The 27,982-nt window shown below is 44.7% G+C and overlaps 2 protein-coding genes, 1 long non-coding RNA gene and 1 pseudogene across 4 annotated transcripts; 2 read left to right on the top strand and 2 right to left on the bottom strand.

The window, feature by feature from the left end:
• The first annotated feature begins 93 nt into the window (after positions 1–93).
• LOC129147604 (uncharacterized) lies at positions 94–4,439 on the top strand. 2 transcript variants are annotated; one of them, XR_008554906.1, is made up of 4 exons: positions 94–166; positions 937–1,200; positions 2,611–2,682; positions 4,030–4,439. It is a non-coding gene; the product is annotated as an uncharacterized LOC129147604 (long non-coding RNA). The 2 variants fall into 2 exon arrangements; XR_008554905.1 differs by having other exon boundaries at positions 1,674–2,682.
• Positions 2,456–16,507, bottom strand: LOC103304054 (zinc finger protein 551-like). The gene is made up of 3 exons (XM_054710230.1): positions 16,308–16,507; positions 5,341–5,464; positions 2,456–4,080 (listed from the first exon to the last, which is right to left on the bottom strand). Exons 2-3 carry the CDS (start codon positions 5,459–5,461, stop codon positions 2,456–2,458), a joined length of 1,746 nt encoding a protein of 581 aa, XP_054566205.1. The 5' UTR covers positions 5,462–5,464; positions 16,308–16,507.
• Positions 7,035–7,886, top strand: LOC103304053 (BTB/POZ domain-containing protein 19-like; annotated as a pseudogene).
• Positions 16,508–20,766: 4,259 nt separating the features above from the next.
• Positions 20,767–24,693, bottom strand: LOC129147572 (zinc finger protein 345-like). Its single transcript, XM_054710113.1, has 4 exons — positions 24,577–24,693; positions 23,068–23,096; positions 21,581–22,168; positions 20,767–21,328 (listed from the first exon to the last, which is right to left on the bottom strand). The coding sequence occupies exons 1-4, from the start codon at positions 24,691–24,693 to the stop codon at positions 20,767–20,769; spliced, it is 1,296 nt and encodes a 431-aa protein (XP_054566088.1).
• Between the last annotated feature and the right edge of the window lie 3,289 nt (positions 24,694–27,982).

Here is a 27,982-nt window from a genome sequence, read left to right as displayed (position 1 = left end):
TCCGTTAACCGAAGCCAAAAAGGCCACCAGGAGAATACCGGAAGTCCCGCCCTAACCATGTGCGCAGAACCAAAACCACCAAAACGCGTAGACCTCTACGGAAGCAGGCGCATTGCCTTCTGGGTGATGTAGTTTTCCCGCGCAGTCCATCCAGGCCGTGACCTTGGTGAGTAAAGGTGTGGCGCTGCCAGTGGCGCTGGGGAAGGAGGAGCTGGGACCAGGGGCCTGGTTCCCTGGGACAGACGGACAGACCTCCCGGGGGAGGGGGACTGGGAGAGATCCCCCAAAGCACATACACACGGGGGAGATGGGGGACATCTGTAACACCTTCTACAATGGAAAGTGCACATTACGTTCTATTTAAAAACTATAATAAAGCTCAGCTGGGCGGCTCAGTGGTTGACACCGACCTAGGACCCGGGAGACCAGGTTGCATCGCGGGTCACGCGCGAGCACGGACCGCAGGCTCAGTGTCCAGTGGGCGGCGGACCAGTGACCCTGGCGGGAGGCCGCTGACCAGGGACCCTCTCCCGTCCCCGGTGGTTCTCTCTCCCCGCTCTTCCCTCTGAACCCAACACCATGTGTTTTATGGGGCGGAAGGTCCCCTCTTCCCTCTGAAACCAACACCATGTGTTTTATGGGGCGAAAGGTCCCCTCTTCCCTCTGAACCCAACACCATGTGTTTTATGGGGCGAAAGGTCCCCTCTTCCCTCTGATACCAACACAATGTGTTTTATGGGGCGGAAGGTCCCCTCTTCCCTCTGAAACCAACACAGTGTGTTTTATGGGGTGGAAGGGCCAGCAGGTGTCAGACTCGCCGCTGGGCCTGAGCAGGGCGCTCTCCTGGCGGTTACCCGGCGGGCTGGTGGGGTGTGGGGAGCGGGACGAGGGCGCGAGGAGGGCGGGGCCTCACACAGTGTCCATCTCTTGATCAAGGCAATGGATGACCCAGCTTCCTGAGAATGAAAGTAAAACTCCTCATGCACAACCTCACCTCCTCTTGCTGTTGCCTTTACACAAAACAGACCTGGGTTTGCTGAATCCTCTCAGCTCAGCCACACCACCGCGTCCTCACACAGGGGCACTGCAGCCCGCCCCCCTCCCCCCATCACAGGGTCTATCACCCACAAGGACTCACTGTTCCGGACACTGTGACGTCGGCTGCAGGACCAGACACAGGCCAGCACCGTCGGATGGAGGGTAAGTGGGATGAGGCTGAGTTGGACCCTTTAAGGAGAGTGGAGTCTGGGAGGCACAGAGGCCTAAATCCCACCTGTAGGGGCTCCACAAGCCTAACACACCCTGAACAGCCCATGATGCCTCTTGGTGGCTGTAACCCAATCCTGGAGCCTCTGCCTTGACCCACACAACAGAGGTCAAAATGACCACCAAGGGGAGACAATGGAAGTCCGGCCCAAACCGATGTGCACGGGCATCATGTGCTTCTGCTGGGTTTTCGTTGGCTAAACCCAGCCATCATTAGGCGCATTGCCCTTTGGGTAATGTACTTTTCAGGCAGTGCAGATGGCATGATGAGAACATGGAAAATGCTGGTGTTAGGGGCGGGGGGGAGGCAGTGGCATTGGGAAATGAAAACATTAGGATTTGGGGTGTTGACTCAGGAATCTGGGGAGTATTGTCTGCATCTGATCTCATGTTTTGAAATATTTTAGATTACGTGAAGCTCAGAATGCTCCTCAGGGTGAAAAGTGTTATTTCTATTATTCCTGGACTCTACAAACCGAAATGGAGATTTTTAATTTATTATTTAGAGAGAGGAAATGAGATGGAAACACTGATTGCCTGCTTCCTGCACTCTCCCCCTGCCTCCCTCAATGGCATCTACCAGGAAATTGGCTTGGGCCCTCAACAGGATACGAACTGGAAACCTTTCAGTGCATGAGATGACACTCACTCAATGGATCCACTCCAGCTGCCAGAGCTTTAATTTTAATTTACAAATTTCACACTTTTATGAGAAAAAGTAGGCTGAGAACATACATAACCCTATCCTATACATGTAAAAACATTTAAAAGGATACAAAGACCAACAAGTCGACATTTCCTACATTGTTTGCATGTCTGCAGTCAGTACACATTGTGAAGCTAAGGAGCAAACAGTTACTGAATGCTCACTACACGTGCCAGGCACTGGATTCAATGCGTTCAAGAATTATTTCATTTAGCCCTGACCGGTTTGGCTCAGTGGATGGAGCGTTGGCCTGCGGACTGAAGGGTCCCAGGTTCGATTCTGGTCAAGGGCATGTGCCTTGGTCTTGGGCACATCCCCAGTGGGAGGTGTGCAGGAGGCAGCTGATCGATGTTTCTAGATCTCTGTCCCTCTCCCTTCCTCTCTGTAAACAATGCATTTAAAAAAATTATTTCATTTAATCCTCTCCACAACTTGAGATGGCTTAACCATCTATTTCCTAGGGAGGAAACCAGGCTCAGAGACTCAATGTAAATTGCCTGGTGGTAGAGTCAATAAAAGGCAGGGCTGGAAGACAAACACACAGGTGTCTAATAACAGGGTTGTATTTTGGCCCATGAGCATAGAGCTTTGGCTGAAGGAGTTCCCACCATCACTACCCTCATATGGCTTTATTCCAGTGTGAACCCTCTGATGATGTGTGAGAGCAGAGGTTTGCCTGTATGACTTCCCAGTATCACTACGCTCATAAGGTTTGTCTTCAAAGTGAACTCTGCGGTGTCGGGTGAGGTTACAGCTTTCCCTGAATGACTTCCCACAATCACTACACTGATACAGCTTTTCTCCAGTGTGAATTCTCTTATGGTTAAGGAGATGATGACTGGACCCAAATGATTTCCCACATTCACTACACTCATACTGCTTTTTACCAGTGGGAGCTCTCTGAGAATGTGTAAGAGCAGAGGTTTGCCTGTATGACTTCCCAATATCACTACACTCAGAAGGCTTATCTCCAGTGTGAACTCTGTGGTGGTGAATGAGTGTACAGCTTTTCCTGAATGACTTCCCACAATCACTACACTGATAAAGATTTTCTCCAGTGTGAATTCTCTGGTGACCCTTGAGGGAACACATTGGCCCGAATGACTTCCCACAATCACAACACACGTATGGCTTTTCTCCAGTGTGAATTCTCTTATGGTTGAGGAGATGGTAACTGGACCCAAATGATTTCCCACATTCACTACACTCATACAGCTTTGCACCAATGTGCACTCTCTCGTGACTGTTGAGGCTACACTTTTGACTGAATGATTTCCCACATTCACCACACACATACGGTTTTGCACCAGTGTGAACTCTCTGGTGACTGTTGAGGCTACACTTTTGACTGAATGACTTCCCACAATCACCACAGACATAGGGCTTTTCACCAGTGTGAACTCTCTTGTGCTGAGTGAGGTTAGAGCTTTGCCTGAAGAACTTCCCACAATCAGTACACTCATAGGGCTTTTCGCCAGTGTGAACTCTCCTATGTCTATTGAGGTTAAAGATACGTGAAAAAACTTTCCCACATGTATTGCACTGATACTTCCCTTCTCCAGATGAGACGCCCTGATGTTGAACAAGGTTCTGATTGTGGCTGGCAGCTTTTTCACATTCATCCCATTGGTGAAGTCTTTTTCTATTGAGAAATTCCTCTGAAATCTCACTATGACTGTGTGGCTCCTCAGTGGTGAGAGGGGCCTGGTGCTGGAGAAGCTCTGAGATGGCTGGGAAGTGTTCCCCAACCTCCCTACTGGTTGAAGGCAGCCCTGATAAGGAGAAGCTGAAGTTGGTCACAAATGAGGCCAGGTCCACAGCTTCTTTCCAGGGCTTCTCTCCACTGGCTTCCCTCTGCTCCTGATGAGGGTTTGCACTGAAACAAAAGTCTCTCACACATACATCACTGAAAAAGGCTTTCTGCTCAAAGTCTGCTGCTTGTGACTCAGTCAGGTGCAGAATACCTTTGAACACAGAGAAACACCTCCCACAGAGATGGGTCCTCTGGGTTGCTGGAGCTTTCTTAGAAGCACTGACCTGTGACTCCCCTTGTACAGATACACTCTGCTCAGAACAGGCCTCCGCATCATCCGTTTTATGCCAACAACCTGAAAACAGAAAGATGGTGATGAAATGAATGTCGACTGTGGTGACAGGGAGAAGTGTCATTACAAAAGTGTATTGCCCATAACATGTTGGTTCCATGCAAATGTCTGAGGGTAACATATCTGAAGGAAATATTGCTAAGATGCTGCTGTGATACTCTGAGCCACTGAAGATTACCATACTGAGAAAATGTCCAAAAAAATATGAAACTAACATGGCAGGCACCACATGGAACAGAAGCTGGATCATCTGCTCATGTGTCTGCTAACAGTGTTCAACAGGGCTTGTCTGCTGGTGACATGGGCCAGCTGTGCAGAAGGTTGCTTACATCTTATTTCAAGTAAAATTCAAGAAACGAGAAGTTTGTGTCGAGGTCTAGTGAAGCATGTCTGTGCACCTCATAACACATGTGCAGGTCAATATTTGAGAATACTGCAGAGAGCAGTTCAGAGGAACAGATGATGGAAAAGGGGCAAAACGGTGAAGGTAGCCAGAAACCAGGAAGGCACAGACTAAAAGATAAGTCAGGGAAGTGTCAAGCATGGGAATGAAAGTGTAGAAATCAGGTGTTGCCAGTAGCACCTCAACCTAAACTCTGTTGGACATGAGCAAGTTCCCAGTATGATCTCTAAACACCACCCTTATGTCATAGTTCCTGCAAGTTGGAACTCAGGAGAGCCAGGCAACCCTTTAGATCATGTGTATGTTCAACCTGTGAAAAGAACAGGGCTCTCCTTGTACCTTCTACTGTACAAGCACATAAAACACTAATATTGTGAATTTTATTGACAGACAACAGTGGTGAGTAGGCAGCACTGGCTCAAAGCAAGACAGCATGCAGTAGTATTCAGGGACAGAATATTACAAACAATGGAAGGAGGTCTTTCAAGAACCACTTATGTTTCATGCAAGAAAATACCATAACCTGGCACAGTCAGTCACAAAAAGCCTGTAGCTGGAGGAATGGTGCAGAAGTGGAAGCCATGGATGTGGACATAGACACCCTCCCATTAAGCTGTTTGCAACAATCCTGACCCCCAGACACTCCCTGCCCTATCAGAGGCTATGGGTTCAAGGGATACTCATGGAGTCCTTTTCCCGAGCTCCCCACACACTCAGCACTCTCAGCCACAGCACATTTGACAGGATAATGGGATAAAATGGAAGATCCCATGGTCTGGCTGTGCGAGAAGGAAAGCTGTTTTTTGAATAAAGGAAGAGAGGGAATCACCTCAGGACACTGGGACAATGTGAAGCTTTACCTACAGATGAGACAAGTGCAAACACTTCCAGCATCACCTCGCAGTACAGAAGTCTCTGAGCCTCAACAAGGAGCCCCCACTCCTCCTGGGAGAAGGTGATGGCCACGTCCTCAAAGTCCATATCCTGTCGTAAGGGAGACAGTTCAGTCCTTGATTAGCTTCTCTCCTAGGCTTATATTTTCGTCGTAAACCCCAATACCCAGAAGTTTAGAGGGAGATGGCTGCCGATGGGAGGGCAGACTGCAAGACAGTGTGTGAGTGCGAGGACAAAGGGGAGTGTGTGGTCACACAGGGAGTGTTTGTTGGTGAGTTGAGGGACAGCTATACTACAGAAGACTGTGGGGGCTGGACGGGCGGGGTACCCCTGACTGGGCAGCCCGCACTGCTCATGAGTTTCATCCTGGAGCGACCAGCTCTGACACAGAGACTGAGCCATCTTGAATGGGAAGCCTGAAAATCTAAAACTACAACACCCAGCAAACAGCTGCAAATTCAAGAACACTGGTTTCCAAGTGGCGCGAGCACATGGATTCAGAGGAGCTCTGCACCTCCTCACAGAAAGGTCAGATTTTTCCTGGGATAAGTGAGGTCTGTGGTCCAGGCAGGAGAGAAAAACTTGCACTCAGGAGTTGGATGACCTGGGGATGTCTGTGACCAGAAAAATCCGTGGCCATTGGGGCTGGCGTGATCCGCGAATGTGGAAGGGGATCTGCAGAGCTGCTAACCAAAGGGAACTCAAAAAAGCAAACCGTAGATGAACTGGGCGCAAAAGGATACCCTAAAAATTTTAAAACTATGCTGGCTGCTTCGACCCAAGGAGAAAAAAGACTGCACAGACTTGCACGCAGTGCCGGAGTTTGTGCACTTACTCTGGCTCTTTTCTCTCTCTCTTTTTTTCTCTCTGTTTAAATCCTTGCTTTTGATTACTAAGCCCAATACATAAGGTCACCCAATTTGGGACATTCAAAGAGACTGCAGGGGAAAGTTGTTTTTGTGGAACCTGGGGATCAGAGCGGGGAATAACCATCAGAGCACTAGCTCTGGGGTAAACCAGTCCCCCAAACCAGTATTAAGTGCCACAGGGAAAACAAAATCTAAACACTAGCTAGAGAACCTATAGACCCAGAGGTCAATCCAGAAACACTGCCACCCAGGGGTTGATTCACAAATTGACTCCTGTGTAAACACAAATAAAGGAGTATAAGAAATAAAGACGTACTCTCTGCTTGAAAATCAGGACTGTGGCCTACAACACTGAGGAGCAGTGGAACGCAGGGAACTTCAATACTGTCCTGACTGGGAAACAGGCGTGCCAAACAGAACAGGAGAGGAAGTGAATGACCTTCACTACTGCACATTTTTTTTCATCTTTTACTTAAGAAACTAATTTTTTTTCCTTACTTGATTTTACTTTCTTATTACATTTTTATTTTCAATCAGCATTACTACTACTACTATTTTACCTTTTTTTTAAAAAGGTAATTTTATTTTCTCTTTATTTTACTTTGAGATTAGTGTTCTACATGCTATTTTCATGTTACCTTTAGCAACATTTTCCTCTATCTCAACTTTACCTTTATGCCAACACTCTTCCTCACTTTTCCCCTTTTGTTGTCCTGTTTCTCTTACCCTATACCTGCTTTAAATCTTCCTATTCCTTGTTTTTACCCCGTTAAAATTTCATCCTAGACTCCATGGAGACCCCTGGACTGGTGCGTGGGGAAGCTGAGCCCTTTTCCAAAGCACTCTGAAGCCTTGTCAACTATCGCCTATACAGTGATGTTCGCTTTGTGGTTGGTCAAGAGCGGCAGGAGGTGTTTGCCCATCGGTGCTTGCTGGCCTGTAGATGCAACTTTTTCCAGCGACTTCTGGGCCCAGAGCCAGGCCCCGGGGTGCCTGGCCCAGTGGTGCTAAGCACAGTACCAGCTGAGGCCTTCCTGGCAGTGCTGGAGTTCTTGTATACCAACAGTGTCAAGCTACACCGCCATTCTGTGTGGAGGTGCTGACAGCAGCTGTGGAGTATGGGCTGGAGGAACTGAGAGAGCTATGTCTGGAGTTGGTGGTGAAGGTGCTGGACGTGGAGCAGGTTTGTGAGGCCCTGCAGGTTTGTGAGGCGCCTGTAACCTTTGGCCTGGGACCATTGCAGGAGCGTTGCATAGCCTCCATAGAGGCCCACAGCCAGGAGGCACTTCGGACCCGTGGCTTCCTGGAGCTGTCAGCACCCGTGCTGCTGCTCCTGCTGCGCAGTGACAAGCTCTGCGTGGATGAGGCTGATCTCGTCCTGGCAGCCGGGAGCTTGGCACCGGACAGGCCTGTGGCCGAGGTAGCAGCCCCAGTGGTGCGGGAGCTGAGATTGGCCCTGCTGGCCCTAGCAGAGCTGAGTGCCTGGAAGAGCAAAACCGGAGGGAGCCACTCATCCCGGTGGAGCAGATCGTGGAGGCCACGCTCTGCGAAGAGGAGATGCGGCCCAAGGTGCTACGTGCTGCGGCTGGAGGGGAACCCTGCCCCGGGAGCATCGCCGCTCTCTGGACCTGCCCTTAAAGTGACCAAAGGCCAGGTCTCCCGAGGAATGCTGGGCCTCTCCTAAACTACATCTCCAGACACGCTTGGTCCTCTGAGCAGGCTTCCGCTCCCACCATGCTTGGCGAGCGGGGCGCGGGAAGCACTTAGTGGGGAAGCACCCGGTCAGCCCGGCGCAGAGCTCTGTGGTCGGGGCCGAGGAGGGGCGGAAAGGGCTCGGACGTGAGCTGGGCCGACCCTCCTGGCTATGCTGAAAACCAAAATCGTTTTCCCTGGCACCTTACCCTAACTCTATCTCGGGTCCCTGGGCACTCTCACCCACCCCATTTACACTTGTACTTTTCGGCTCAGCCCCTTAAATTCCAGACCTGCCTCCTGTAGATGCAACTTTTTACAAATGGCTCACGGACACCTCAGACACTGTTCAAAATTGAGCTTCCTCATCTTTCTCCAGTTCTGACCCCATGGTGTTTCTCATCTCCATGAGTGCCAAGCCCAAAACCGGGTCCCCTGGTCTTATTGCTCTTCATCACGTCTGCTTTCGCTACCTTCTAAGGGACAAGGGCAACAGAATATGCCAACCCCAAATATGCCTTTTGGACATAAGGGTTATTTTAAGCTGATTGTTTTGAGAAACAGGAGAAGCTCTGAGAACAGAGTACAAGTTACCCTTTTGTAAGGGAGATTTATATTATAAAGGAAATCTCCATTTGTAAGGGTGCCCCCCTCTTTGTAACAGGAAAAGGATGACTAATCTGCTGTAATGCAAGAAATGCTAAAGGGTCTTCAGTGGAAAAGGTGCCCTTGAGAGCTAACAGCCCGTGCCCGTGTTTACCTGCTGTTCCTGGTGGCCCCTCACTTTCTCCCGTCTTTAGCAGAAGGTGGTATTAAAGTGGGTGTTTTAGGCCACTTCAGGGACTTACTCATTTTCCCCCTAGGTATCTCCCATGTATACACGAAGTATACATGTTAATAAACTTCTGATTGTTTTTAAAAAATAGAAAAAAATGTCATCTTAGTTATATATCTAATTTCCAATCCCCTGCTCCAAGTCCATACTCACCTCTCTCTTCTCTTTCTTCACTATCCAAAATTTTTTCCCTCTCTGTACTTCTGTTGTTGTTTGCTTGATTATTGATCATATCGGGGTTTTTATGCTTGTTTGTGAGATTGTTTTGCCTTTTCTTTTTGTTTTTTCGTTTTGTTTTTGTTTGTTTTTTGCTTCTGTTTCCCTTGCCTCACTTGATATTAGTTTGTAGTTTACATTCATCTCTAGGTATTTGTTGCTAGCATTTGTTGGGATTAGTGGCTGTTCTATTGGAGTTTTCTCCCTATATATATAGTTTTTTCCCCTTCTTCTTTCTTATGCTCTTTCTTTTCTCTCTTACTCCCCCCACCCCCGCTTTTCCCAATTTCATTTTTACACTCCGTTTTTTTCTCTTCTTTCTTTCTGATCCTCTAATTCGCCTTTCTCTGGTGGTCACCTTTATTTGTGGTTATTAATATTGTGAATACATTTGTGTTCAGTGCCTCGTGCATTGTGCCTTGTTGTGTTGCATTTTGTGCCTTTAAATCAACACAGGAGAGAGCGCACTACATATCCAGAAACCCAGAAAAGAGAGATCTAGGGAGACAAAGAAACAGCCCACATATGAAAGAAAAGCAGGCATCAACAGAAAAGGAAGTAAGTGAAATGGAGGCAAGCAATCTGTCAGAGAAAGATATCAGAAAATTGGTCATAAGGTGGATGAAAAGAATGGAAGACAAATGCAACAATATGTGTAAAAACCAAGAGGAAATGAAGAATAACAAAGAAGAAATGAAAAATGACATCGCTGCTATAAAGAACTCAATAGGAAGCATCAACTGTAGAATAAAAGAACCAGAGGACCACATCAGTGAACAAAAGACAAGATAGGAAAAAATTACCCAAGTAGAGCAGCTTCTAGAAAAAAAATTGAAAAGCAGAAGGAGAGCCTAAGGCAGTGATGGGCAACCTTTTGAGCTTGGTGTGTCAAACTTCACCAAAAAACTGAGCAAAACTCGGGTAGTGTGTCACTTTGAGGAAAAAACATTATTTTGCAAATGTTTCATCCTCAGGAGCAGCAAATGTTTCATCTTTGGCATGCGGCCACCTCAGTGGCCGCGTGTCATCAGAAATGGCTACGCGTGTCAGTGCTGACATGCGTGTCACAGGTTCGCCATCACTGGCCTAAGGGAACTTTGAGACGACAAGAAACAAAACAACATCCGCATAATAGGGGTGCCAGAGGAGAGGAAACTGAGCAAGGAATAGAAAACCTGTTTAAAGAAATAATGACAGAAAACTTCCCTGATATAAGGAAGAACAAACCCACACAAATCCAAGAAGCTCACAGAGTCCCAAACAAAATGAACCCCAAAAGACCAATGCCAAGGCACATTATAATTAAATTGGCAAACAAAGTCATGCAAAGGAAGGGTCTGAACCAAAGAATACTGTACCTAGCAAGGCTATCAATCAAAATTGAGGGTGAAATCAGGAGCTTCACAGACAAAAAAGGACTAAAGGAGTTTATTACCACCAAACCAGCAATGCAAGAAATGCTAAAGGGTCTGCTGTAAAAAGAAGAAATAGGAAGCAAAGAAGGAACACACGGGTAAAGAATAAAAATGGCGACAAACAAGTACCTATCAATAATAACTTTAAATGTAAACAGACTAAGTGCTCCAATCAAAAGACATAGGGTAACTGATTGGATAAGAAAACATGTCCCATATATCAGCTGTCTGCAGGAAACCCACCTCAGAAAGAAAGATGCACACAGACTGATGGTGAAGGGATGGAAAAAGGTTTTTCAGGCAAATGAAAAAAAAAAAAAAAGCTGGGGTAGAAATGCTTATATCTGACAAATTAGGTGCCAAAGTGAAGGACATAAAAAGAGATAAGGAAGGTCACTTCATAATACTAAAGGGAGCAACCCTACAAGAAGAAATAACTCTGGTAAACATATATGCACCGAATACAGGAGCACCCAAATACATAAAAAAAACTCCTGGAGGATATCAAGGGAGAGATTGATAGCAATACAATCATAGTTGGAGACTTTAATACCCCACTATCACCATTGGACAAATCCTCGAAACAAAAAATCAGCAAAGAAACATCAGTCCTAAATGACTCACTAGACCAGGTGAAATTATTTGACATCTTCAGAATATTTCACCCCAAAGCCACAGAATATATATCCTTTTCAAGTGCACATGGGTCATTTTCAAAGACAGATCATATATTGGGTCACAGGCAAATTCTCTTCAAATTCAAGAAGACAGAAATCCTATCAAGCATCTTCTCAGATCACAATGGCATAAAACTGGAAATCAACTACAATAAAAAGAATCCAACAAAATCAAACACATGGAGACTAAATAGCATACTATTAAACAATGACTGGGTTAACAGAGAGATCAAAGAAGAAATAAAAAACATCACGGCAACAAACAACAATGAAAACACAACAATCCAAAATCTATGGGACACAGTGAAAGCAGTCCTGAGAGGAAAGTTCATAGCTCTACAAACCTACTGAAAAAAAAAAACAAAAAACAAGAAACAATGGTAATAAATTACCTAACCCTACAACTCAAAGAGTTAGAAAGAGAGCAACAAGAAAATCCCAGTGTAAGCAGAAGGAAGGAAATAATAAAGATCAGAGTGGAGATAAATGACATAGACACCAAAAAAAAAACACAAAACAAAAACACAAAACCCCCCCTCCACACACACACACACACACACACACACACACACACACACAAAACACAATACAAAAGATCAACAAAACCAAGAGCTGGTTCTTTGAAAGGATAAACAAGATTGATGAAACTCTAACCAGGCTCACCAAGAAGCAGAGAGAGAGGGGACCCAAATAAACAAAATCAGAAATGAAAGAGGAGAAATAATAACAGACCCCACAGAAATACAAAGGATTGTTAATATATACTATGAACAACTCTATTCCAACAAAATGGAAAACCTGAAGGAAATGGACATATTCCTAGAAAAATACAACCATCCAAAACTCAATCAGGAAGAATATAAACAGCTCAACAGGCCAGTAGCTATGGAAGAAATTGAAGCAGTCATCAAAAAGCTTCCAGCAAACAAAAGCCTGGGGCCAGACAGCTTCACAGAGGAGTTTTACCAAACATTCAAGGAAGAACTAAAACCTATCCTCCTTAGACTATTCCAAAAAAATTCAAGAGGAAGGAACACTTCCAAGCTCATTCTATGAAGCCAGCATCACCCTAATACCAAAACCAGGTAAAGATAACACAATGATAGAGAATTACAGGCCAATATTCCTCATGAACATAGATGCCAAAATCCTCAACAAAATTCTAGCAAATCGGCTCCAGTAGTACATCAGAAAGATCATACACCATGACTAAGTAGGATTTATCCCAGGGATGTAAGGATGGTGTAATATCCGCAAATCAATAAACGTGATACATCACATTAACAAATTGAGGGAGAAAAATCACATAGTCATATCAATTGATGCAGAAAAAGCATTTTACAAAATCCAACACCTTTTCTTGATAAAAATTCTCAGCAAGGTGGGAATAGAAGGATCATACCTCAACATAATAAAAGCCATATATGATAAACCCACAGCCAGCATCATACTCAATGGGCAAAAACTAAAATCATTTCCCCTAAGAACAGGAACAAGACAGGGATGCCCACTCTCACCACTCCTGTTCAACATAGTACTGGAAGTATTAGCCATTGCAATTAGATAAGAAGAAGAAATAAAAGGCATCCAAATTGGAAAAGAAGAAGTAAAGCTGTCCTTCTTTGCAGATGACATGATATTGTACATAAAAAACCCTAAAGCCTCCATAAAAAAACTATTAGACTTAATAAATGAATTTGGCAATGTAGAAGGATACAAAATTAATGCCAAGAAATCTATGGCATTTCTATATACCAATAGTGAACTTACAGACAAAGAGACTAAAAAATCAATTCCACTTACAATCGCACCAAAAAAATTGGGATACCTAGGAATAATCTTAACTAAGGAAGTAAAAGACCTATACGCAGAAAACTACAGGACACTGAAAAAAGAGATAGAGGAAGACGTAAACAGATGGAAGAACATACCATGTTCATGGATTGGTAGAATCAACATCATTAAAATGTCCATACTACCCAAAGCAATCTATAGATTCAATGCATTTCCCATTAAAATACCAACAGCATATTTCACAGACCTAGAAAGAACTCTCCAAAAATTCATCTGGAATAAAAAAAGACCCCGAATAGCTGCAGCAATCCTGAGAAAGAAGAACAAAGTAATGCAGATTTCAAGCTGTATTACAAAGCCATTGTTCTCAAAACAGCCTGGTACTGGCACAAGAACAGACATATAGACCAAGGGAATAGAATAGACAACCCAGATATCTACCCAAACCACTATGCTCAATTAATATTTGACAAAGGAGGCATGAACATACAATGGAGTCAAGACAGTCTCTTCAATAAATGGTATTTGGAAAATTGGACAGATACATGCAAAAAAAATGAAACTAGACCACCAAACTTACACCATACACAAAGGTAAACTCAAAATGGATAAAGGACTTAAACATAAGATAGGAAACCATAAAAATCTTAGAAGAATCCATAGGCAACAAAATCTCCGACAACTCTCGTAGCAATATGTTTAAAGATACATCTCCTAGGACAATGGAAATTAAAGAGAAAATAAACAAATGGGACTACATCAAAATATAAAGCTTCTGTACAGCAAAAGAAACCATCAACAAAACAACAAGAGAGCCCACTGAATGGGAGAATATATTTGCCAATGTTACATCCAATAAGGATTTAATCTCCAAAATTTATAGGGAACTCATACAACTTAACAAAAGGAAGATAAACAATCCAGTCAAAAATGGGCAAAGACCTAAATAGATACTTTCAAAGTGGACATACAGAAGGCCAAGAGACATATGAAAAAATGCCCAAAGTCACTAATCATCCTAGAGAGGCAAATCAAAATGACAATGAGATATCATTTCACACCTGTCAGAATGGCTATCATCAACAAATCAACAAACGACAAGTGCTGGTGAGGATGCAGAGAAAAAGGAACCCTCGTGCACTGCTGGTGGGAATGCAGACTTGTGCAGCCACTGTGGAGAACAGTATGGAGTTTCCTCAAAGAATTAAACATTGAAATTGCATTTGACCCAGTAATTCCACTTCTAGGAATATATCCCAAAAATTCAGAAACAACAGTCAGAAAGGATATATAAATCCCTATGTTCATAGCAGCACAATTTACCATAGCTAAGATTTGGAAACTGCGTAAGTGCCCATCAGCAGATGAGTGGATTAAAAAAACTGTGGTACACATACACAATGGAACACTACGCTGCTATAAAAAAGAAAGAACTTTTACCATTTGCAACAGCATAGGTGGACCTGAAGGAAATAAGCCAATCAGAGAAAGATTAAGTATTATATGATCTCACTCATTTGTAGAATATAACGATCAACATAAACAGATGAACAAAAATAGATCCAGGGACATGGAAGCATTGAACAGACAGTCAAACCTCAGATGTAAAGAAGGGGAGGGGGGGAAAGAGACCATTCAAAGTACTTGTATGGAAGCATATAATCATAACCAATGGGCACAGATAGTGGGGGGGTGAGGCCTGTGCCGAGGGTGAGAGTGGGCGGGAGAAGTCAATAGGGAAAAAGGAGACATATATAATACTTTCAACAACAAAGAATTTTTAAAAACACACAAAAGAACCACAATCAGATCTCAGATATCCACAGCGCACCTCCCCTGCTGCACTTGATGTCCCTTTAGCAGTCACAGCCAATATCTCTCCACTTACCCGTCACTCAAGTCCCAGCCCCAATGGCCCTGTGGACCAACCCCAGTGAGTCTCACAGATGAGCACTCAAGCCTCTAGCTCACCCACAAGACTGACTGCAACCCCCAGGCCACACCCAGGGTCACAGCAAAACCCTGGTGAATGTTTAGAGAATATGTACCAGCCCTAGTCTCCTCTTGTTGGATTTACTCTTCAGCCTCCAATTCATCTCATGTCCACTCATCTTTTAAAGCCTTGGCCGCTGGGAAACCATTATCCCCCAACACTGTACACGACCACTCTGTCCCTTTGCTGTGTTGTGACACCCACCTCCCACAACAGGGGCCCCAGCAGGTAAGCCAGTACTTAGGCCCACACTGTCCCATGTGAGCTACTATGACCATTATCATCCTGATCATGATTCCCTAAATATTTTTAAATAAATTTTTATTGATTTCAGAGGAAGGGAGAGAGAAACATCAATGAGAATCTCTGATTGGCTGCCTCCTGCACGCCCCCCTACTGGGGATCCAGCCCACAACCCCGGCATGTGCCCTTGACTAAAACCGAACCTGGGATCGTTCAGTCCACAGGCCGAACTCTATCCACTGAGCCCAACCAGCTAGGGCCCATGATTCCCTATATTAAACTGATCTATAGCCCCGGCTGATGTGTCTCAGTTGCTTGAGCACGGACCCATGATGCACTGAGAGTTTACAGGCAACAGTCGTGGTCAGGTCACATGCCTGCAACTGATCGATCCTTGTTTCTCGCTCATGGATTATCTTTCTGTCTCTCTCCCTGTCCCTTTCTATGTCTAAAGTCAATAAAACTATATATTTTTAAAAGAATACTTGTTCGTTCCTGAGCCAGCTCAGTCTTCACTCCCAGCCTTTGCCCATTCTGGTCCCTGTGCCTGGGAGGATCCCCCACATCTCACTCCACCCGTTCCCAAAACCAGAATCCACTTCCTAAAGCCCTAGTCGTGGCCTCAGGACTCGGGGCTGAGTGTCTGCAGGTCCCGGGGCAGGAGGAGGGGCTGGACAGTCCCAGGACCCCCCTACCTCAGAGGCCCCGATAGTGTGAGGCCCTGACATCAGCCCCACAGCCCAGCCCCCTGAGCGGCTCTGCACCTGCAGGAACCTGTGGAACTGAAGGTCTGTGGAGGGCCCGGCACCCACCGCCAGGACCCGGGGCTCAGGCCCGAGGTCACGTGACCAGGAGAGGCCTGCACCCCTCAGGGGGTCCTCAGGGCGCACTCCTGCTGGGGGGCTGTGGTCACAGGGTCCCCCTCCCTGCTGTCCTCTCCCCTGTGGTCGGCTCCTCCTCTGGGCAGTTGTGGGGACGTTAGAGCCGCATCTCAGGCCGCGTCCCTCTGTGTTCACAGCCCCCAGCCCGTCCCCGGAGGAGGAAGGGACCCTCCTCCCGGAGCCGCCGCTCCTCCTCTCTGTCGCCTTTAGACACACACAGGCCTGGCTCTCCCCCTCCCGGCTCAGCCCCCACGGCCTCCCCGGCGGCACCGCAGCCCGTCGCCCTCCCCTCCCCCTGCGCCCCCCACGGGCACTCACTGCTCTGGGCGCTGCGGCCTGGGCTGCGGGGCTGAGCGGCGCCGGCCCCGAGGCGGGAGGGCCGATGGGGTGACGCTGAGGGAGCTCTGTCCGCGGAGAGGAGGCGGGGGGCACGGGGACCCCAATCCCGCCGGTTGGGGGTCAACCCGCCTCAGACACCCCTGCCCGGCGGGACGCGGCCTCCCACGGCTCCTCTTACGCGCGACCAACGCCCAACCGGCGCGCTGAACCCTGCATGACCGTTGAAGGAAGCCAAAACCTGCGCCAGGTAAATACCGGAAGTCCCACCCTAACCGGATGTGCAGCCACCAAAATGCTCTTTACCACCTGTACCTCTGGGGCAGTGCTTTCTGGGTAATGTAGTTTTTTCAAAGGCCCAGAGGAGGCCTCATCCCAGCCAATGACCTTGGTGAGTGTTGGTGTTGAGGCCCCACAAGTGGTGCTGGAGGAGGAGATGGGCCTGGAGGTCTGCTTACCTGGTCCATACTGACAGACCCACCAAAGAATATATATAAGGGGGAAATGGGGGACATATGTAATACTATCAACAATAAAAAATACAAATATTAAAATTTCTTTTTGCAAATACTATAGCCCAGCTGGTGTGACTCAGTGGTTGACCACCAACCTATGAACCAGGAGGACATGGTGCTATTCATGGTCAGGGCACATACATGGGTTGCAGACTCAATTCCCAGGGAGAGGGGAGGTACAGGAAGAAGCCTATCAGTGATTATCTCTCATCATTGATGTTTCTCTCTCTCTTCCTCTCCCTTATTCCCTGAAATCAATACAAATATTTTTGAATTTATGATTTCAATGAATTGTACTTAAATGAAAATTTAAAAAAGGTTTAAAAATTGAGGGGTTCCAAAGGTTTTTCTGTGTTATTATGGAAGTTCTGGAGGATATTTTTTTTGCAACTGTATCAGTATTTTGGAAATAAAATACAAGGATGAGCTACTGAAATATCTTATCATGTGCATATTCACTGCTATCTCTTTGGCAGTTTAAAACGGACCATGGTGAGAGTATTTATGCCAGGAAAATTGACAAATACTACAAACCTACACTTCACTTAACATATTAATAAATGCTTAGACTTAAGAGTGGCTCTGAACTTTCACAATGAAGATTAAATTTTCTATGTATATGTTATAATTTTGCCTCAGTGGTACATAGCATTAAAAATGAGTAAAACAATTTCCCTTCAGGATTCAAAACCGATGGTTCCATATGGCAATGGAGTCACTTGAGTCACTGAGGAATGAGGGAAACTTAAGCAGATGTTTTAAATGCTGCACAGTCCTCCTTCGGTTAAAATCATAAATTTATTTAAACAATTTGAAAAAGATTCTCAGCAGACATTTTAACAAAGCAGATAAATACAGTGCAAAGAAATGTATAAAAAATGTTCACCATAAAATATTCCTCGGTAGATGGAATTAAAACAAGAGCAAGATAATATTATCTGCATTTCTGGGGTTACTATTTTAAATGATTAACCATTGTATGTCTTTGCAGCATAGTAGAAAATTTGAAATTTTTTATATACTGTGGATTTGTGGTAAGGCAAAGGGAATGACCATTTTAGGTCACAGTTCTGCATATCTTCAATGTAAACATTTACCTACACAACAGTATGATAAGCAAAACATATGTCTATATAGAGAACTGAATGCAAATATTCCCAGAAGAGTTATGTATAATACCCAAACCTGGAAATAACAAAAAACATAGAGTTACTAATAAACTGATAATTCACAGAATCTAGTACTACTCGGCAATAAAAAAAATTAACTCTTCACACAGGCATTTGTATTGAATCTCAAAAAGATTCTGTGGCATGGAGGAAACCAGTATTTGTTAAAAAGTACACATCAAATAGTATAAAATTATGTACAATATGAACTATTCTATTGTAAAAGATGAAAAATCCCTGAGTGCATGGAGGGCCAAGAAAGGCAGAAAGAGAGATTATAAGAGGGCGGTAGGAAAACAGAGGTTGTGGCAAAGGAAGGTTTAGAGTTGTTGGTAAGGAAAACAATACATTAATTAATAATAAACAGGAATAAATTCTGCCCCGTCCAGTTTCCTCAGTTGGTTGAGTGTCACCCATTCCTGGACAGCTCTCTGGTTTGATTCCAGGTCAGTGAACATCCCCAAATGGATTTCCAGTTGTGGCTTGCAGGAGGCAGAAGATCTATGTTTACCTCTCTCTTCCACTCTCTTACTCTCTCTCCCCAAAAATGACTAAAATTATTTTCTAAAATAGTTTTTTTAAAAAATAATTTCTGTGTTTTCCAAATATACAACTGTAAGCCTATTGTTGCTCCACCCTGTGTATGAGTAACTTGTGGGCTTATTTACATGTGACAGTTTTGAAGCTTTATTTCTAGGTCAGGGCTCACCAAATACCACAGTACTAGCAAATCTTGTCAAGTAGGGAAGACTATTGCCATTGGAACCAACAGGAATGCTGACTGGTTACAAAAGACATGTCCTGGTACTGATTACAGTATTACCCTTCCTCTGGCTTTGAGGTATTGCCTGCTGAGCAACAACATTGAGATGAACATCCTAAGGGGCCAGGGAAATGCACAAAACCATGAGATTATTTTGTCTGCTAGTGACGTCAGCTACAGGACATAGTGATGGAGGTCCTCAGAAAGTTCTCACAGACCCTACAAGCCACAGGACATGAAATAATTTGAATTTAGGTCCAAAGAAGCACTTTTTTTGAAGTTAAACTGCAGTGTCTACCATGACTATGAAAACAGTGTTTATGTCCCAAACTCATTCCACCTCAGAGTCTGACAACAAATGACACCAGCCTATGAAACCTCATACATCGTGGAACATGGCCTCTTTGGAGCAGGTGGAGACTAGTTCCCCTAAACATTGCTGACACTTATGTAATACATACTGTGACAGAGAATATAATTCATATTGTTCACAGGAGGACAATGAAGGCCACATGTTCAAGCGACCATTGGCCTCTACAATAAAAGAGGCACCAGACAGCACTTTAGACCCACAAAGTCACACAACATTTCTCTCAAGGCGTCAGTCAGCAATACAAAATCAGCCAATATTGAACAAAGAGTGATTTTCTGCCATCAAGCTGTGCCTTCCAAAGCACAGAAAGTTTGAGATCACATCATATTGTTCACATGTCCATGCTGACAGAACACAACGTCCATTCAATCATCCCAGGGAGATAATAGAACCAACAAAATAAAAGTACAAAAGAAAAAAACCTCATTTATATAAAGATCAAAAACCAGAGCAGAAGACAGTAAGAGGTTTGCAGGTTGAAGAATTAGAACCTGAAACATTTCATCACAGCCTAATGTGAGACCCACAATATCCCTGAAAGAGGTAGCATTTCTTGGTGGAGGAAGTGGGCTCTGGACAAAACCTGGGTCAGGTCAATCTCTGGTCAGAAATAAAGGATAAAGATTCACCCAAGAGCTCAGAATATTCATAATTTTCTCAAGCACAACCCCAGAGCATGCAGGGGTTGTGACGGATGCACACTCTTCAGGTGAGCTAGGTGGTATGGGTGAAATATCTTCCAGACAAATCCTTCCACTGAGATAAATCCGGTTGTAGTCCCGAGTACATTAGCAAGTGGCATCCAGTTTTTGAAAGTGTCACTTATACCTGAAACTTAGGAGGCATCTAGCAGAGTGTATGTTCTGATAAAGGGGTTTGCATTCAGGTAAATGGGGGTAAAACCTTCTCCTTTGGTGTTGTAATTTTGAGTGAGAAAGTAAAACATTCCCTGCCCATTTAAAGCTTTTCTCCAGTGTGTACTCTCAAGTGTTGAATAAGGAAAGATTTGTAGCGAAAAGAGTTCCCACATTCAATACACCCATGAGGCCCTTTTCCAGTGTGAACTCTGTGGTGTTGAATGATAATAGAGATTGTGCCAAAGGACTTCCTACAGTCACTACACTCATATGCTTTTTCTACATTGTGAACTCTCTGGTGAATAAGGAGGTGATGGTTGCGCCTAAAACATTTTCCAAATTCACTACACTCATAAGGTTTTTCTCTACTGTGAACTCTGTTGTGTTAGGTTAGAACTATCATGAAAGGACTTCCCATATTAACTGCACTCATAATGTTTTTCTCCAGTGTGAATTCTGTAGTGATTAATGAAGCTAGATTTTTGACTGAAGCACTTCTCACAATCACTACATTGATAAGGTTTTTCTCCAGTGTGAACTCTGTGGTGTTTAGTGAGGAAAGACCTCCATGGAAGAATTTCCCACATTCAATACACTCATAAGGTTTTTGTACAGTTTGTACTCTGTAGTGTTTAGTGACGTGAGAACTTTCATGAAAGGACTACCCACATTCACTACACTCATAGGGTTTTCCTCCAGTGTAAATTCTGTAGTGTTTTATTAGGGTAGAGTTATCTTGGAAGCAATTCCCACAATCACTACTTTCATATGGCTTTTTTTTCAATATGAACTTTGTGGTGGATAATGAGGTGACTTTTCCGCCTAAAAGATTTCCCACATTGACTACACTCATAAGGTTTTTCTCCAGTGTGAACTCTGTGGTGTACAGTGAGGTTAGAGCTATTACTGAAGGACTTCCCGCAATCACTACACTCATATGGTTTTTCTCCGGTGTGAACTCTGTGGTGTTGAATGAGAGTCGAGCTGCTGCAGAAGGACTTCCCACAGTCACTACACTCATACGGCTTTTCTCCAGTGTGCATTCTCTGGTGTTGCATGAGATTGGAATTTTGCCTGAATGATTTTCCACATTCACTACACCTATAAGGTTTTTCTCCAGTGTGAACTCTCTTGTGGATACAGAGCTCATAATTGCGCCTAAATGATTTCCCACATTCACTACAGTTATATGGTTTTTCTCCAGTGTGAACTCTCTTGTGGGTAAAGAGGTCTCGATTGCTCCCAAATGATTTTCCACATTCACTACATTTGTAAGGTTTTTCTCCAGTGTGAACTCTGTGGTGTCGAATGAGATTAGACCTATTGCTGAAGGACTTCCCACAGTCAATACACGCATATGGTTTTTCTCCAGTGTGAACTCTCTTGTGGATAAAGAGCTCATCATTGCGCCTAAATGATTTCCTACATTCACTACAGTTATATGGTTTCTCTCCAGTGTGAACTCTCTTGTGTTTAGTGAGTTGAGAATTTCCATGAAAAGATTTCCCACAATCACTACACTGGAATGGTTTTTCTCCAGTGTGAACTCTCTTGTGGATACAGAGCTCATAATTGCGCCTAAATGATTTCCCACATTCACTACAGTTATATGGTTTTTCTCCAGTGTGAACTCTGTGGTGTTGAATGAGAGTCGAGCTACTGCTGAAGTACTTCCCACAGTCACTACACTCATATAGTTTTTCTCCAGTGTGAACTCTCTTGTGGATACAGAGCTGATAATTGCGCCTAAATGATTTTTCACATTCACTACAGTTATATGGTTTTTCTCCAGTGTGAACTCTGTGGTGTTGAATGAGAGTCGAGCTACTGCTGAAGGATTTCCCACAGTCACTACACTCATATGGTTTTTCCCCAGTGTGAACTCTCTTGTGGGTAAAGAGGTTTTGATTGCTCCTAAATGATTTTCCACATTCACTACATTTGTAAGGTTTTTCTCCAGTGTGAACTCTGTGGTGTCGAATGAGATTAGACCTATTGCTGAAGGACTTCCCACAGTCAATACACTCATATGGTTTTTCTCCAGTGTGAACTCTGTGGTGTCGAATGAGAGTCGAGCTACTGCTGAAGGACTTCCCACAGTCACTACACTCATATGGTATTTCTCCAGTGTGAACTCTCTTGTGGATACTGAGATCATAATTGTGCCTAAATGATTTCCCACATTCACTACAGTTATATGGCTTTTCTCCAGTGTGAACTCTGTTGTGTTTAGTGAGTTGAGAATTTCCATGAAAAGATTTCCCACATTCACTACACTCGAATCGTTTTTCTCCAGTGTGAACACTCTTGTGGATAAAGAGGTCATAATTGCGCCTAAATGATTTTCCACATTCACTACATTTGTAAGGTTTTTTCCCAGTGTGAACTCTGCAGTGTTTAATGAGGGAAGACCTTTGATTGACAGACTTCCCACAGTCAGCACATGGATAGGACTTTTCTCCAGTGTCAACTCTCCTATGTCTATTGTGGTTAAATTTATATCTGAAAACATTCTCACATGTATTACATTCATATTTCACTTCTCCAGAGCTGAAGTCCTGATGTTGAACAAGGTTCTGGTTGGGGCTGTCAGCTTTGTCACATTCATCCCATTGGTGATGCCTTTTTCTATTGAGAAATTCCTCTGAAATCTCACTGCCACTCTGTGGCTCCTCAGTGTTGAGGGGAGCCTGGTGCTGGAGAAACCCTGACATGGCTGGGAAGTGTCCCCCAACCTCCCTAGTGGTGGAACACATCTCTGCTAAGTAGAAGATGAACCTGGTCACAAACGAGGACCTGTCCACGATTACTTTCCAGAGCTTCTCTCCACTGGCTTCCCCCTGTTGCTGATGAGGGTTTGCACTGAAACAGAAGTCTCTCACACATGCATTGGAGAAGAAGGCTTTCTGCTCAAAATCTGATGCTTGAGACTCCGTCAGGTGCAAAATCTCTTTGAACACAGAGAAACACCTCCCGCAGAGATGGGTCCTCTGGGTTGCTGGAGTTGTCTTAGAAACACTGACCTGTGACTCTCCTTCTATTGGTACACTCTGCTCAGAACACACCTCCTCATCATCCGTTTTATGCCCACAACCTGAAAACAGAAAAATGGTGATGAAATGAATGTCGACTATGGTAACAGGGAGAAGTCTCATTACAAAAGTGTGTCGCACATAACATGTTGGTGCCATGAAATTGTCAGACAGCAAAATATCTGAAGGAGATATTGATAAGATGCTGCTCTGAAGATCAGGGCCTCTGAAGATCACCATACAGGGAAGACCTCAAACAAAATATGAAACAATCATGGCAAGCATCACATGAAACAGATCCTGGATCATCTGCTCAATAGTTTGCTAATAGTGTTCAACAAGGCTTGTCTGATGGTGACATGCGCCAACTGTTCAGAAAGTTGGCTACAACTTATTCCAGCTAAAATTCAAGAAATGAGAAGCTTGTGTCAGCGTAGAGTGAAACACTTCTGTGAACCTCATAGCACATATGCCTGCCAATATTTAAAAATACTGCAGCCCTAACTGGTTTGGCTGAGTAGATACAGAATTGGCCTGGGAACTGAAGGGCTCCAGGTAGATTCCGGTCAAGGGCATGTACCTTGGTTGCAGATATATCCTCATTACGGGGTGCGAAGGAGGCACCTGATTGATTTTTCTAACTTTTCTATCCTTCTCACTTTCTCTTTGTAAAAAATTCAATTAAATATATTTTTTAAAAAAGAGAAAGGAAAAAACTGCATATAGAGTAGTTCAGAGGAACAGGTGATGGAAAAGGGAAGACGGTGAAGGTGGCCAGAACCCAGGAAGGCACAGATTAAAAGATAAGTCAGGGAAGTGTCAAACATGGGAATGAAAAGGTAGAAAAGAGCTGCTGCCAGTGGAACCTCAACCGAAACTTGTTGGACATGAACACATTCCTGGTATGATCTAAACACCATCCTTATGTCATACCTCCCCCAGCTGCAACTCAGGAGGGCCAGGAAACCCTATGTCATCCTGTATGTTCACCTTGTGAAAAAACAGCGTTCTCCTTGCACCTTCCACAGTACAAGCATATAGAACAACAATATTCTGAGTTGTATTGAAACACAACAGAGGTGAGTAGCCAGCACTGACCTGAGTAAGACAGCATGCAGTAGTATTCAGGGAACAGAATATTATAAACAATGCAAGGAGGTCTTACAACAACCACCCATTGTTCATGCAACTAAAGACCATCACCTGGCACAGGCAGTCACAAAGAGCCTTTAGCTGGAGGAATGGTGCAGAAGTGGAAGCCATGCATGTGGACATAGATAAGCTTGGGCCCATTAAGCTTTTTGCAACAATCATGACTCCCAGACACTTCCTGCACCATTTGAGCAATGGGTGTGAGGGATGTCATGGAGTACTTTGCTCAGGTCTCTCCAGAACTCAGCACTCGCAGCCACAGTACTATTGACAGGACAATGGGGAAAACAGGTACAGCCCATGGTCTGGCTGTGAAAGCTACATCCGGAGAAGAAAGGAAGAGAGGACGTCACCTCAGGACACTAGGAGAGATGTAAAGGTCTTACCTACAGATGAGACCAGAGCAAAAGCTTCTACCATCATCTTGCAGTAGAGAAGTCTCTGAGCCTCATCAAGGAGCCGCCACTCCTCCTCAGAGAAGGTGATGGCCACGTCCTCAAAGTTCATCTCCTGTCACAATTGGCACAGTTCAGTCCATCATGAGTTTCTCTCCTAGGATTTTATGTTCATAACACTCCCCAATGTCCACATCCATCTGCTCCCTAGACTCCCCACATCAGAAAAGATACCAGGCCTTGGTCCAATCAAAGTCATTCTCTCCTTCTGTTCCAGTTGATGCTGTGTATTCCCCCACAATTAAGGGCAAATAATCTTGTAGATAATACCTCTGCTCTGGAACTCACATGTAGACCACACCCCTCTTCAATACAGTGGGTGTCATGAACATAGGCAGGGAGAGATGGTGTGCATAAGGAGACTGTGAATGATTTGACACTGTGCTTGACAGGCAATCAGCTTGTTGTCTCCCGATTCAGAGTTTCACATTATTATGGTATCATTGATCAAACTTTTGAACCTAATCCCAAGATGCTGAAGTCATCACTTTGCACTACCTGCTGGACATAATTCTTTGAACCACACTTCTCTCACACAGCTGCATTCCCAAAGGCACAACTTCAAAGGTAACATAAATGTGCCATAATGACCACAGTTTATTTCCTAATCATCTTCTTTTCCAAAATTCTACCCCACCACCTCTGTAATGTAAATCTCTCTTACCCTTCTCCACTCTCCATGCCAATGGATATTTTCAAGCCCAGAAACATTGATGTAGCCTACCTCCTTCCTATTGATCACTGTAACAGCCCTCAACAACAAAAGGTGCTGTGCACATAAATTTCCCTGAAGCTCTAGACCAGGAATGTACCACCACAACATGGCCTCTTTACAGAAATTCATCTGATATTCCCCATATCATATTTCCAGACATCACCAAAGATGGACTCAACCTTAATTCCCTCTTATGTCAATGTCAGGGCTCTTTAACTATGAAGACACATGACTACTCCAAGGGCACATCACTCTTTCTCCCACACCTATCTCACACCTGCAATCCCACAGTCTCCATGGTGATCTCCTTGCCTTCCTTCTCATTACTCAGCATTTGTGGTGTAGTGACTGCTTGGAAAAATCAAACAGGATTAAGTCCTACACCAACTGTGAGTGTTCACACTCACTGATTGAAGCAGCCTTGAGTTCTGCCATGGAGGCCAACCTCCCTGATTCTGTTTTCCTTCAACCTCAGTTACCGAGAACCACATCAGATCTCAGATATACAGACGCCATTTCCACTGGAGCTGCACCCGATGTCCCTTTACCAGTCACAGCCTTCAGCCCTCACGTCCCATCACCTAAGGCCCCTTAGCCCATGCGCAGTGAGTCTCACAGATGCCCATTCATGCCACTCAGCAAATCTGCCAGACTTACGACAACACCCCAGACTAAGGCTCACAACACTATGCTGGTGTGTGTTTAACAAGTAAATAGGCAACAGCTGCAGTCTCATCTTGTTAGACTCACTCTTTGGTCTCCAATTAAAAGAAAGAAAGTAATCTACAACCCCAACCTGGTCCCTACATTCCCAACAACATTTTAGAGAAGTTTTTATTCTGAACTGCTCCTCAGAATTTCAGAGTCTCATGAACTGCTCCCTGAATTATCAGAAACCCTAACAGGTAAAATATAGAAGTTTTGGTATCCCCAAATAACATTACAGTTCCTAATAGGAATATCTGCATCTCAGCTGATGGTCCTTACATACCTCCAGCTGCCAAATGCAAACCTTCACATCATCCCTGACTATTACCTCTCTCTCAACCTCCAAATTAGAAATCCAGGTGGCCACACCTCAAACTCCAATCCAGAATCCAAAGCTTATTTCACCACCACAGCCACCATCATGGGCCAGTTACCATCACATTCACCAAGGCTAACACAGCGGATTCCATCCAAGCCTTTTACCACCTCCACCCCATCTATATTATTCATGATGCTGCAGCCATGGAGAGTCCAATGAGACCTCGGTCACATGACTTGCGCCTACTGCTCTACACCTCCCACTGCTCCCATCACCTGCAGAACACACTTCCAACATGTCACAATTCCTGTCCTTTGTTACCAGTTACTAATTAAAAAAAAAACAAAACTCTTTCTGGTTCCTGAATGAGCAAAGTATTCAATCAAAGTTGTTACATATACAGGATGCTATGTCTGAAAAAAAACAAAAAAAACACACACTCACATCCCATTCCACTGGTTGCCAACAAAAGGAACCATTCATATGACACTAGACCTGGACTTAGAATTCTGGACTTTGTGTGTCACCAAGGTCCCCAAGTCCCAGGTGTAGAAGAGGGGCTGGATAGTTCCAGGACCCCACAACCTCAGAGGACACAAGAGTGTGAGGCCCTGAAATCAGCACCGCAATCCAGTCCCCCTAAGCGCTTCTGCATGTGCAGAAAACTTAGGCCTTGCACGCACAGCCTGGAACCACCGGCTCAGGCTCCTCAGGGCCCTGGCCCAGCCCCAGAGCTGGGTGATGCCTGCATCCCTCAGGGCTTTCATAGAATTTCTCCTTCCCGTCCCTGCCTGATATCCTCTCTCTTCTAGTCTGTTCTTTGTCTGGGCAGTTTTGAGAAACTTTAGAACCCTAACTCACACTTGGTCCCACTTTAGTTCACAGCCATTGATGGCAGCAGCTTCCTGAAAATGAAGTAAAACTCCTCACACAAAACTAAGCTTCAGCTTCTTTGTTGCCTTTACGCATAAAACAGGCCAAGGTTTCCCCAAATCTCCCTCCTCAGTCGCACCACCACGGCCTCACAAGGTGGCTTTTCAGCCTGTCACCCTCTCCAACCCAGTCACACCATGAGGCACCTTCAAGCAACTCACTGTTCTGGTGGCTCTGAGACCTGGGCTGTCCACAATGTGGACAGGCAGCCACATCCAAGGCTGGAGGCCCAATGAGGTGAGGCTGGGTTGAAATTTGGAAGCAGAAAATAGTTTGGGGGGCACGGAGTACTCAATCGCAGCCTGTTGTAACTCAACCAGTCTCAGACACTGCGGGGACACTGCCTCTGAGGCCTCGTGATTCTGGAGCCTCTGATTCTGTGAACACACTGCAAAGGTCAAATTCACCACCAAGTCAAGATCCAACCAATGAGCACAGTGATCAGGCTCCTGACCTGGGATTTCATTGGATGAATCCAGCCTTCCTTAGCGCATGGCCCTTTGGGTAATGTAGCAATCTAGTCTCCCATGGGGCACTACGATCCCATTTACTCACTGCCCATTGAGAATATTGTTCTGGGACATCCAAGTGACACTGGGACCTGGCAACATTAGGTTTTAGAGGCTGGTCAAAAGTTTCTGGGGAGTGTAGTCTACAAAACTAAAC

The sequence above is a fragment of the Eptesicus fuscus genome, chromosome 21 (assembly GCF_027574615.1).
Source record: "Eptesicus fuscus isolate TK198812 chromosome 21, DD_ASM_mEF_20220401, whole genome shotgun sequence".
NCBI lineage: Eukaryota > Metazoa > Chordata > Mammalia > Chiroptera > Vespertilionidae > Eptesicus > Eptesicus fuscus.
Note: the sequence above shows the minus strand (reverse complement) of the source record. Positions and strands in the feature narration are given on the sequence as shown.

Coding starts and splice junctions, on each gene's coding strand:
- LOC103304054 (XM_054710230.1), bottom strand. CDS start 5,461: ATGGACTTTGAGGACGTGGCCATCACCTTCTCCCAGGAGGAGTGGGGG. Junction 4,081..5,340: donor TGCACTTGTCTCATCTGTAG/GTAAAGCTTCAC, acceptor TTCTGTTTTCAG/GTTGTTGGCATAAAACGGAT.
- LOC129147572 (XM_054710113.1), bottom strand. CDS start 24,693: ATGAACTTTGAGGACGTGGCCATCACCTTCTCTGAGGAGGAGTGGCGG. Junction 23,097..24,576: donor CTTTTGCTCTGGTCTCATCT/GTAGGTAAGACC, acceptor TTCTGTTTTCAG/GTTGTGGGCATAAAACGGAT. Junction 21,329..21,580: donor GAATGTGGGAAATCATTTAG/GCGCAATTATGA, acceptor GAAGTCCTTCAG/CAATAGGTCTAATCTCATTC.